The 12,436-nt window shown below is 41.1% G+C and overlaps 2 protein-coding genes across 2 annotated transcripts; one reads left to right on the forward strand and one right to left on the reverse strand.

The window, feature by feature from the left end:
- Nucleotides 1–723: 723 nt before the first annotated feature.
- Nucleotides 724–2,200, reverse strand: LOC149108822 (uncharacterized). Its single transcript, XM_089293358.1, has one exon. It carries the CDS (start codon nt 2,017–2,019, stop codon nt 865–867), a length of 1,155 nt encoding a protein of 384 aa, XP_089149484.1. The 5' UTR covers nt 2,020–2,200; the 3' UTR covers nt 724–864.
- Nucleotides 2,201–4,797: 2,597 nt separating this feature from the next.
- On the forward strand, nt 4,798–11,357 carry LOC110050384 (uncharacterized). The gene is made up of 6 exons (XM_089293316.1): nt 4,798–5,010; nt 5,944–6,313; nt 7,514–7,694; nt 8,403–8,620; nt 9,351–9,626; nt 10,248–11,357. Exons 1-6 carry the CDS (start codon nt 4,987–4,989, stop codon nt 10,472–10,474), a joined length of 1,296 nt encoding a protein of 431 aa, XP_089149442.1. The 5' UTR covers nt 4,798–4,986; the 3' UTR covers nt 10,475–11,357.
- Nucleotides 11,358–12,436: the final 1,079 nt, after the last annotated feature.

Here is a 12,436-nt window from a genome sequence, read left to right on the forward strand (position 1 = left end):
AGTATAATCAAATTTTCGAAAATTTCTTATTGGGAATCTCTGTTCCCGGAATGTCCTAAATTTTCAGTTGAACGTTTCGCATTTCGCAAATTGAACAATTTTCGTTACTTTCCAGAATCTTTCGGGGAAATTTTCCGTACCATTTATCCCCGCTTCTAAATTTCCGGAATTTTAAGTCGAAAGGGCCGTAGAGGGAGGTGCGAATGAGGCCAACTCGTCAGACCCAAAAAGGGTCCTATGAGGCTAAAACCTGGCCCCCCAAAAAGCGGCGGAGAACGGAAGCCAAAAAAGTTTTCTTCTGCAAAAAAAGAGGGAAAAACAAAACACAGGAGAGTTCTAGTCAGGTTTTTGCATCCTACTTTCTTCGATGTATTCATTAAGTTACCTGTCTCTTGGCTCTTACGACTCTTGTGCATTGATCCTGTCTTGAACTGTCTTGATGCTTTGTTTTTCAATTGTTTTTATGTAGAAGAAAACTGGAGTTTTTTGGCTTTCGTTCTAGGCCTTTTTAGAGGGGCTGGTTGTAGCCTCATAAGACCCATTTTAGACTCCTGTTGGGTCTGACGATTTGGGCTTCTTGTTCCGTTCTTGACTAAGGTAATAATAATAATAATAATAATAATAATAATAATAATAATAATAATAAGGTAATAATTTAAAAAAAAAAAAACTTTACAATCCTTATAAATTTGTCTATTGTCATTTGTCGAAGAAATTTAAATAAGAATAGTAAAAAATATTCTACACATTTAAATGGCAAAAACTCTACTTTAAAAATACACTGTAACTATATGCAGGTCCACTTCTTGGCTCAGTGTTCGTGGCTTTGGCTAGAGTTCCCCAGAAATAGCATTCTCAATTGCCTTAACGAATATTTGCATGTCCTTTTTCGATATCTAAATCAATGTCCGACAGTTCTAAGTGGGCTCTCCTAGGAGCTCGCGAGCCTCTTAAACAAAGTAATGCTGATCTCAGCAGCGCAAAAGATACTCTTGCCCTGATCCATGACATGGTAGTCGCATAACTTTCGCCCTTCTTTGTAGCAACTAACTCAGCAAGTCTACTATGGTATCGATTACATTCCACTGCCATTCCACCCGTCGTGCTAAAAACTAATGGCGTGAATGTAGCTTGCTCTACTTCTGACACACGGCTGGCATACTGGCGCTTCTTCTCTGTTTCGTGCTGCCTGAATATCTGGTCTGGATCCAAATCTCTATAGGAGTCTGCATTCGGATAGCATACTCTGACATCAAAAAAAGTCGACCTCTGCCTCTCCCAGAATCCCCTAGCAACTATATCCAGCCGCGCATCAGGGGCGGTGTTGGTTCCCCTATTCAACTCTTCTCCTGTGATGTCTTGCAAAACTGGTTCGGTTTCGACACCATTGCATACCATGCTAAGCAGTTCCGCCTCCAAATCCCTTAGTTCATTATGGCGTTGGATGATAAATCCGCCTCTTTTACATATCATAGCGTGATCCCCATCGAATATGTCCCCGCAAACACAAACAGAGGGAGTATCAGGAACTTCCCAGTCGTACCTGAGTTTCACAGCGTCTCGGAACTCACTCTTGTTTAAATCAAAATTCATATCTCTAATTGGCAAAACAGTAAGCGAACTAGAAGCACCTTTCTGAGTGGCAAGGTCGACAGCTCTAAAAGTTTTTCCAGAAATCGAGCCCTTCACCTCATCAAGTTTTTCCGGCTTCAGATACTGATACTTCACTTGGCTCATCTCCCGTTGCACAGCGTGTACTTCACTTTCGTCTGCTGGCTTATGCGACTTTGATTTTATTTGATGGGCTAGTGGACCAGAGATGCTGGCTGATGCTGCATACTCTAAAGCTGCTGTTTGGCTCGGATTTATTAGGCCCATACCTCTCATTCTCACTGGCAGCGCCAATAGCTCACGTTCAGCTTCTGTACAATTGTGACCTGTAATCGACGGTATTAGGGCATCAGCTATTGCGCGCTCCAAAGGAGCGAGTAGATCTTCTATATCAGGCAGAGTTCTCATAAAGTACGTCCAGCGGTGTTTTAATCCAAAAGTGAATGCTGCGTAGCAAGCCTGGGGCTGCGACAAAGCAAACTCAGCCAATTTTGTCACCTGCCCCACCCATTCTTCGACTTTACCGTTAACGTACTGCTCAAGATAAGACCTGGAGCCCAGCGCCACACCCAGATGCTTCCGTCCTTCTGTGGTGATGTAAGGTAATAATAATAATAATAATAATAATAATAATGTAATATTTATAATAATCATACATGAATTTATATAGCACTCATTTCCAAAGCTCAATGGCGCTTTAAAATGTTTGTGATTAAGATTAAAACCACTTCTACTTAAAATTACAGTATCATCATAGAAATTAAAAGACGAAAAATTCCAATAGCTGTACCATTAGGATTTAAAGTAATTTAAGATTAAAACTACCACTACTTAAAATTATAATATATTATACAGCTTAAAGACAAAAAAATTTAATAAAACAAAGATGCACCTAATGTACGATTGAGGGATGGAATAGATCTTAGATTGGCTGGAAGTCATTTCCAAAGTTTGGGAGCGGCAACGTGGAGAGCGCTTTCACCAAAAGTCTTCAGATTAGACTTTGGTATCAGATTTTTGGAGGAGGATCTTTGATTCCTGTTGGACTGATAGGGTTGAAGAAGCCTGATAAGGTAAAGCCTGTCTACGAGCCAAGTCGCCCATCAAGCTGGTGCTCATCCCGGTAGCATGAAGCGACAAGGAGTGCTTCTACTCCCCCCTGGATGGGATGCTAGTCCATCGCAGGGTTACCCCCAGCATTAAGTTCACCGGTACCCATTTATGCACCTGGGTAGAGAGAGGCGCTGTGAGAGTAAAGTGTCTTGCCCAGAACACAACAGAATATCCCCTGGCCAGGACTTGACCCCGAACCGCTCGATCGAAGGCTCGCGCACTAACCATGAGGCCACCGAATCTCCGCTCAACTTTGGATTAAATATGTTCATATTAGGCGGCATGTCATGAAAATGCCCAGCTTTCCAACCTTCCTTTCCTCAGCCTTTCACCTCCTTCAGTCTCTCCTCCCTCTTCTGACGTTTTCATGCGCAAATCAGGTAAGCACTCAGGATTGAGAGTTCTCGAGAAACCTCCCCTCCAATGGGCCAATATTTTTTATACAGAAACCATAAAAAGGCGCAGAAGTTTAGGAGACTGAAACAAAAGAAAATGTTTATTCCTGCCTCAACCGATTTTTGATTTCTTTTGTGTTAGTCACCTAAGCGTCAGAGCCTTTCTTTCCCTTGGAGCGCCATGGAGACAATGCCACCAATTGTCGCGTATTTAAAGCCCCGGCCAAACGATCGCATCATATCAACACAACATATCGTAGCATTGTTGGCTCAGCATTTGCAAGCTCCAGCCAAACGATCGCAACATTTCAGTACAACATATCGCAACATGTTGCGCGCGTTTGACCACCCTGCTGCGACGTGTTGCGTCATGCTGGGTATTAAAAATCGAACTAGTGCGCATGCTCGGGCACAACATTGTTGCACGAACCTGGCCAAACGACCACAACATCATGCAACATCCACAAATATTTCAAGAAAAATTTGACCATTTTCAAATTTGAGCCAACAACACCTAACATGTCGCAACACATCGCAACAGGGTGGCCAAACACGCCCAACATGTTGCGCCCCACAATGTTGGAATATGTTGCGTTGAAATGTTGCGATCATTTGGCCTGGGCTTTACGTTGATTAGACTATTTGTTAGCAAGGTGTGTCTGCGTAGAGGTTGTCGCTTCTGCTTTTATTCCTACATTAAAAGCAAACCAATCAATTTATCATGATCTGGGACCCTTTTAGGCTCGGTCTTACATGTCAGGAATTGAACCTTGGAACCCCCTTGTTGTAAAAAAAATGAATGCAAATGAGTCGATAGCGAGCCAAAATATAGCAAACCAAGAGAGTGTAGTCGTAAAATAAGATATAAAGGACGGAAAGAGAAGTGATTGTCTCAAGAGGAACTCTACAGAGAACCATCCCTGCGTATAGCCAAGAGTGCGACTGCTCCGCGGGGAGGTGGGGGGTGAGGGGTACGTGGTTTGTGGTTGTCGAAGTTAAGGACATCTCAGCCAGTGGAAGATCTGCCGGTTCATTCTGTTCGGGACAGTTCAGTCATGCAACTGCAAAACATATTCACCCTTACTGCAGCATGCTCAGGATTTTCGCCGTTTATTGTCTGAGGACCTCCTGTCACTCCTAGCTAGAGCGCTTTTAAAAACTTCTTGTGTTACTTTAGAAGGATTCTTTGACCTGCACTTGAAGCGCCTTGGTCGAGGATCTTGGTTTTCATTTGTATCCGTTTCAAGATCTTTGCGCATGCGTTCCAGGTGTTTCTTGTGGTTTCTCCTATAGCTCATGTAGTCTGAGACTTCTGTTGTTGCTTTAACATACGTCTCTCAGTCTTCTACTTAACTACGTATTGTTAACTTTGATTACACTCCCCTGTTGTTTGTGTAGTTAAATGTACTCAAGCGAATTCTCAGCGCCAAAGCACCATCCCTGTTGATATTTTGCTCACTAAGCTTCAGCATTCTCTGGAAGTTCATCTTATTTATTATGAGGGAAGATATCTTTTCATCTCGCTGGTTAGCTGGTAACCTACGTCAGCCCTTCTTTTGAGTTAAGCGCAATGATACTCTTTGATACTATTTTGGAAACATTTCTGAATTTTAAGAGGAATCCGTCTTTCGTACATCTTGCAAAACTACTCTCATAAGGGGTTTCTGAATCAGGGAGCTGTGAGATAACAACGACAGCCCGCCGAGCCCGGAGTTGACGCTGGCGGAGACTAGGAACTAGCCAAGTCAGGCTTTCAGGGAAATCATACTTCCGCTTTTCATGGAATTCTGCTTCTAGTCTTCGAGCTCTGAAGTTTCACAGGAGCCGGAGTACATGAAACTAGACTGCCAGAGAAACCTCATCTAAGATGCGAAAGGGTGACTCTCAACCTGTAAGTTAACGTCAGTGTGAGTAATAATTTCAATGCCAGCCTCTTATCAGCTAGTTTTAGTCCAAATGTTGCAAACTTTCCTTTGTAATCGCTTCGCTTGAGTATTTTAAACGCGATCGAAGAAGTACCACATTCTTCCAGAAAAAAAAAACAAACAAAACTCTATTATCTGGATAAAAGCATTTGCACGAACGGAAATCATAGTATGGCATTCTTCAAAGATGGCTTTTACTCGTGAAATCGTACCTTACCCTTACCGTTGATGGTTTGTTTACGCATTGAAAGATTAGAGAAGGGGAACCAATTTAACCATCCTCGGCAATGAGAAATAACCCTTGTTATTTCACCCACTCTATTCTGCAAGATGTGGAAGAATATAAAGAGAAACAGGAAGACATTAAAGAAGCGAAGTAAACGAACCAAGACTAAAATTTGCTTGTTCTACTTTTCCGGGTAAAGGAGGTCCGAGTTAAAATGAATTCCCCGAACCGGTTATCTTGTTTGCCCCTTTTTCTCGATCAGTTGGATTTCAACAATTTATTTTGAGCTCTGGTAAATACTTCTGATTGTCGAAACTAGGCACTGCCAAAAAGTCACCATGAGTAATTTGCTATTTTCAGGTAAAAATGGTAATAGAAATGCTTTTTATAGTTCGATATTTTAAACAAAATCCTCAGTAAATAAAGGTCACGCGATGAGGGCCATGGCCGGGACGTTTCAATAATGAAAAATTACTAATAGCGAACATCGGGCACCGGACATTGGAAGACTCTTCTTTGTGGGAAAGTACCGAGAATCCGCTTGTTATTGCATTTTTAATTAAAAAAGAAAAAGAAATTTATAAATAAAAACATTACCGAAACATGTTTGGTTGTTTTTTGTTTCTTTGTGTCTTTGTTTGTTTTCCCTTAAATCGTTTATTTGTTTTTGAAGAGTTATTCTGCCCAAGAGCAAGGTCGACGGAATGCCCAAGAAGAGACTGAAAGAAGATTGAGAGAGTTGCGTGACGAGATGGAGAGAGAGCATCAACAGGCGTTACATGACGAACAAGAACGCGCGATAATTGAACACGAAGAACAGAGAGAACAGTTGGATCGTCAAAGACGTGAGAGGGAGAAAAGAGAAAGTAAACGAAGAGAAGAAGAAAGGCTACTACAGCTTAGACTTGAGCTGTTGAATTACGATTTTCATAAGTGCCCCAGAATCAAGAAAGAAGCTTTTCAGAATTTGGACGTAGACGACATTGATTTAATACACATTGCTTTGATTGGACCAACAGGCTCAGGGAAAACAGCCCTCGTGGGTAAGAGCGGTTGTTTTAATTTTTATTTTTTTTCTTAATCATTTCATTTATTTGTTTGTTTTCAAATGAGTTCTTTGCACCCATCGGATGATTGCAAAACACTCTGTGTTTGAATAGCATGGCTCCTGAGGCTTACAGGTTTTTTTTTTTTTTTTTTTTTTTTTTTTTTTTTACAGCAGGTGATGAATATATGATAGAGTTTATGAACTTGTTTAGACATGGCGTGAATCATTAGATTATGATATAGTTTATATGAGTGGACTGCAGTAGAATGGAGGAAAGAGAACAAGGTCCTCCCAGTGAAAATGAGACCTTCACATTCCATGAATTAATTTTTGAAAGTTAAAAGAACACAATCTGGTCTTTCAGTTTGTCAGTCAGTGAAACAACGGTGCATTATTTGTCCCTCCAATGTCTATTTAGAGAACAGCCCTAAGAAAACGAGCGCTGATTGGTTAAAAATCTTCTTTCTATTAAACAATTAGATTATGAGCTCGAGATTTCTACCGCATGATCACGCGATAGAAATCGAGAGCGAACAATCTAATTGTTTTAGTATAAATCTACTAATCATTCAAACGTTTATCTCAACTAGAACTAGCACGAGCTGTTGACGTAATGATGGCGCGAGCAAAGAGAATTTACATTTTGATAATCAAAGTAAACATGTTGTTTTCCTTTTTTTCGTCGCGGTGTTTTCTAAAAGAAATAGAAAGCATGTTCTCCGTGTTTCTATCGAGTTATAGAAACACTCGTGAAAGTTTGGGAGAACTCGAAAAAGCTGTGGAAACACTCGCCTGCGGCTCGGGTTCACACAGCATTTCTGGTTCTCCCAAACTTCCACTGGTCTTTCTATTAAACAATTAGATTATGAGCTCGAGATTTCTATCATGCATAGAAATCGAGAGAGAATAATCTAATTGTTTTAGTATAAATCTAGTAGTCGTTCAAAACTTTATATAAATCCTCCTCACAGATACCTCGAAAACGCAAAGAAATGGCCGTCATTTTGCCAACAAGCGCACACTGCTTCGCTACTCACTATATATCTATCACAGAATAGACGGTGAGTAGCGTAGCCAATCAGAGAACGGTATCCGTGATAGAGCGCTAGTACATTTATACTAAAACTTGATAGAAACACGGTACATGTTTTCTATTTCTTAAATAAATTGAATCAGCTCTCTTTGGCTTAACCAGGCACGCTGCAGCGAGCTATTGGAGAGAATCAGACCGCCTTTGCGCAGGGAACAGGAAGAGAAGGCAATATTATTCTTGAAGAATACTTCGTGCAGAAAGATATCCGGATTGTTGACACCAGAGGATTTTTTGCCAGAGATGAAAAGCTTCAAGATGAGGTGCTCGATATTATCACGGGAAGGTAATGGATTACTTTTCAGGCGTCAATTGCATTAGAGTGGGACACTCGCGTGTGGATTACGGTCTAACAGGATCTCAACGAGAAGGTTACCCTCGACGGTTGACGGCTAAACAAAATATAGCTTTTTGACGGTTGACCCTTACTTAAAATTTTAGTTGACGGTAACAAATTTTCGATTCTTATTTGACGGTTGACGGTTTTCGAATTTGATAGTTAATTTTTAGGCCGTTAGAAGATTGACGGTAGTTTATGTTAAGTTCGTGTAAAGGTATCCCCGACATGTTTCAAGTCGCTTTTTGACCAAATATGACCCTCTCAGTCAAGTATTTTAATTTCATCACAAGATGCGCAACACGGTCTCCGGCCTAGGAAGGGGACTCCTATGTGAAAAGGGCGGAGATGCTTGTCTTCTTCCCTAGGGATGTAACCACGGATTTTAGTCTCTCGTCAATATTATTAGCTGTAAAGGTATCTTTTAGCGTTGCACTCGATCGAAGAAATAATAACATCACGATGTCTGTCCATTTTAAAGTTGTATCTTTTAGAGGTCAAACAAAGCTCGAGCCGTACTCCCAGATTGGTCCCTTTTAGGGGGTCTAATCCAATCCGAATGAAGAGTTCCAGATTCGGGCCACAGCCAACCCATGCTCTTACTTGTTCCCCAAGGTTGCCAAAATTGAAATTCTTTTATTTTATTTTCTATCAAAGAATTCGCCTAGGAGAAGAAATCAAACGAGACTATGATGATCCTGTGAACCAGTCTAGGGATGGATTCCAGGAGCTGAACACCATGGCAAGAAAAACTGCAGCATTTTCTAAATGCATCCACGCTGTGATTCTTGTCCTGAAAGCCAACGATCCTCGATTGGAAGAAGGCATTTACAAAGGAACGCTTCAGAAGATCAGGGACCATTTTCGGACTCACGGTAATAACGATATAAATCAGTGGTAATTATCAATTAGATTATGAGCTCGTGATTTCTATTTCAATCAATCAATCCTTTATTTACGCACGTATCGTCTAGTGAGCTCAAAGCTCGTTCAAAATACGTACGTGTTTCTGTCGAGCAACTATCGGCTAGTTGTCCCGCGGAAATTTGATGTTCTTAAAAGAAATATGCTAGTTTTAAGAAAATCAATTTCCAATGGGCAGCTATCAGTCTGATAGTTCCGAGACATGTTGTTTGAGCGTTGTTCTCCGCATCGAGCAGTGCGGTTGCGAGCCCTGGCCGCTTTACTCTCATAGTGCCTCTGTCCACCCAGGCGTATAAATGGGTACGGGCGAATTTAATGTTGGGGGATAACCCTGCGATTGACTAACATTCCATCCAGGGGGAGAATAGAAATACTCCTAGTCGCTTCATGCTACAGAAACCGGGATAAGCGACGGCCAGAAGGGCCACTTGGCCCGTATGCAGACTTTACTTATGTCAGCTGGGTCGCAGGGGTCTATGATAAAAGGAGATAGAGTGGTTTTCAATTGAGTGCATGTCGTAAAACCAAAACCAAACCAATTACTTACCAATTAGACTACTCAGCCAATCTCAAACCGTAGTAAAACCAAAACTGAAGTGATTGCCTGATTACTTCCGACAATCAATAGAAAACCGCTTTATGTTGACGAGGCCGTGCAATTCCTTTTATTTCAATTAACAGGTATTTATCCAGTTACTGTGATTACCTTCCTGGATATGCTTAAAGCTGAAGAAGTTAAAAAGAAAGCTTCTGAAGAGGCGGGCTTGGCGACCGGCGGTCCCGGCGGGAGAACTTACTTCATCACAAACTACACACACGAAAATAACAAGACGTCCTTTGCTGTGGAACGAACGGCTCTTGACATCCTAGATTCCGCTCTGGTCTCTGCTGAAAGCTTTATACGAATCCGTAAACAGCGAGAGAGAAATCAGATGGAAAGGGAAGCCATGGCTGGAGGTGACGTATAGTGATTTTCTGCCCATAATTCGCAAAGGGAAACTCACCCTATCCCTTCCGACCCACCTGTCCATTGTGTTTTGGAATTAAATGGCTTTAACGCCACACAAGACACAGATTGAACCTTATTGAGACTGCAAATACACCATAAAATGTTATTCGTGTTTTAAAATAAATAAAAACCAGATAACTTTTTTCAAGTGTCAAATGTATTTAGCGCTTTTGTGCTAATTGGGGACAGTGTAAATAAATAAGCAAATATTGCGAATACAAGATAAGCTATTAAGAATCCCAACTGCCGGGAATCTGACCAGTTGGCTATTAACACAACGCGGTCGAGGAGTTGAACTCGGGGCTACCGAGAACAAATTCAGATAGCGGTAGGGTGGAGGATTTGAACCAAACCACTCGGCCACGCCTTTTACTCGCGCGTTATTTCATAGGAACAGCGTGAAGCCCAACAACACTAGACGGTTGGAACGCCTCAGTATCGCAAATAGAGATTTCTGCATATGCGTTTGTTTAAAAGAAGAACTCGTGTGTAGCCAAATGTTTGAGCAAGCAGTCTTACAGAGTTTGGAGAGTGTTACTAATGAACTTTAACCTTTAATTTGTCCTCAGGAGCTTCTAGTGATGTGGTGACTGTGGAACAGTTTTTTGCCCGTCTGAAGACGAAACACCACTGGACTGACCAGGGAAAGATGAAAGCTGTGTTGGAAGACCTGCGCAGAAAGGAGATCAATACTGTCAAGGCCCTCAAGTTACTCTGGGACGACGTCAAGTCAGAGCTGCCATTGTCAACTGGCATGAAGAAGATCATGGAAGAGGAAATAAAAACCATTATTTAAAGTGTCATAGATAAGACAGCGGAACTAGTCCGAAGGGTACAAATCTTTGGTCTAGAACAGATTTACATCTTGAAACGAGAAATTCAGAAGCTGATGTAGATTTTAGGTAAGACTGACTTTAGATTACAGAAAAGGTTGACGTTAAGAAAACAGTCGATCTTACTTAACAATGGGAAACCAAAAGTGTGGTAGAATAGTCTTAAATGAGATAACAGGAGGCTTTGTACCTTATTTTATTAGTGTGGAAATGGATCGTAGAAATAGCAACTTTCCAATATTTCTTCTTTCCCCTCCACCATTAGGGTCGTTACGTGAACACACGCTCCTTTGCATGCATGTTTTTATGGTTATCTTCCAAAACCAATCACTTCTGGATAACGATATGCTGCTTTAGGGTTATATTCTTTGCAGTGAAACAATTTTTTGTTGTTGTCCTGGCCCATGTTGTGAAAGATGGCCAATTAGTAGGTCTACAGTGTATTTGTATTATCACGTTAACCAACTTCGTACCCGGGCCCTCTCTTCAGAAACACGGAGAAGAGATACCTTGCGAACGAGGTTGTACGAACCTTACCTGTATCTTACCTGTACCTTACCTGCACTTTACCTGTACCTTACCTGTAACCGGCAAAAGGTTCTTGAGGAGCTTTATGAGATATCCAGTGGCTACCAAAACTCTTAACTTGGTTTGACTTGATATGGGTAGAAAAGCAAACAGACCAGTCTATTCATACGCCAAGAATAAAGCTACATCTATTTAATTTTACTCAGCTTGATTAGCTTTTACGTCATTCTTGGTGAATTTGCCTAATTTTCTGCTTTATTTATCTTTTCTTGTAACCAAGAGTTTATCTATTTGGTAACAAAGTGACTTATTGTTGTTGCTGTTGTTGTTGTCATTGCATTGTTGACAGTTGATACCACTGCCTTCCACAGTATTCAGTTCTAATCCGATTTGCCAGCTTGTGCGCAAGCCATCTGGAAGTCATCAAAATGTTTTCAAAGTGTTGTCAGAAGCTAATCAGAAACTTTGTGAAGTAGTAACACTAGAGCAATATAAAATAGGGACAATTCTATTCTCTCTCCCGTTTTGTGCATTCTGAAAAACCCTTGCTGTCCCGCCTTTTTGTGTTCCGCCTCCTGAGGCCTTACGACTCCTCCTCCCTACTCACTCGGTCGATCCGAGTCCCTGTCCGCCCCATCTCCCACCACGTGATAACTGTCTGTGCGTAGTTATTCAAAAAAGACTGAATGCTTTGGTGGCTTTGGCACAAATGCGTTTATTTCTTAAGAATTTCAAGAGATGGTATGAGAAAACTTCAGAAAACAAACTAACAATCTAGTAAATTTTTATTCTCCTGGAACCTTTCTCTGTTACAGACCTTTAAGTATTACTAGCATAGTATAAACATGTGACTATTGTTACAAGTTTGTTGCGGACTAGGTTTCCTGCAAATGATATAAAGACATGTTTACATCCAGTCTTGTAATGGAAAAAAAACATAAGGTTATCAGCTAGGCTATTATAATATACGGAAACGGTTTCCGAAAAATGGTAAATGAGGTACAGATATCACAAACTGTGTTCAGCCACCTTAAATTATAACGTTACGAAAAATATTCATCTTCTTCGTCTTCGCAGGTTTGCGTTTTATACCGGACAGTGTAAAACGCAGACTGCGGACTGCAGAATGTAAACCATGGAAAAAATGCTGACTGAGGGTAAAATGCAGACTGCAGACTCTAGACTTAACTGAATCTTAACTGAATCGTGTTACAGTTTCCATCACTGAAATCTAACCGTAAACAGGCCAATCGGAGCGTTATTTAGGCTACCTGAGTGATGTTCAGGCAAACCGGAGTGATATTCAATCTAACCAGAGTGGTATTCAGGCTAACCAAAGTGCAGACTTTCAAGTGTTTATGACATGAAAAATAATTCCTGCTTATTTCAAAGGCCTT

Source organism: Orbicella faveolata, unplaced genomic scaffold (genome assembly GCF_042242905.1).
Source record: "Orbicella faveolata isolate gen_17 unplaced genomic scaffold, um_ofav_v1 contig_25, whole genome shotgun sequence".
NCBI lineage: Eukaryota > Metazoa > Cnidaria > Anthozoa > Scleractinia > Merulinidae > Orbicella > Orbicella faveolata.

What these genes read in the sequence shown, in the direction of transcription:
- LOC149108822 (XM_089293358.1), bottom strand. Translation starts at nt 2,019, where the DNA reads ATGAGAACTCTGCCTGATATAGAAGATCTACTCGCTCCTTTGGAGCGC.
- LOC110050384 (XM_089293316.1), top strand. Translation starts at nt 4,987, where the DNA reads ATGCGAAAGGGTGACTCTCAACCT. An exon ending in GAAAGGGTGACTCTCAACCT is followed by an intron (nt 5,011 to 5,943) that starts GTAAGTTAACGT and finishes TTGTTTTTGAAG; the next exon opens with AGTTATTCTGCCCAAGAGCA. An exon ending in CTCGATATTATCACGGGAAG is followed by an intron (nt 7,695 to 8,402) that starts GTAATGGATTAC and finishes TTTCTATCAAAG; the next exon opens with AATTCGCCTAGGAGAAGAAA.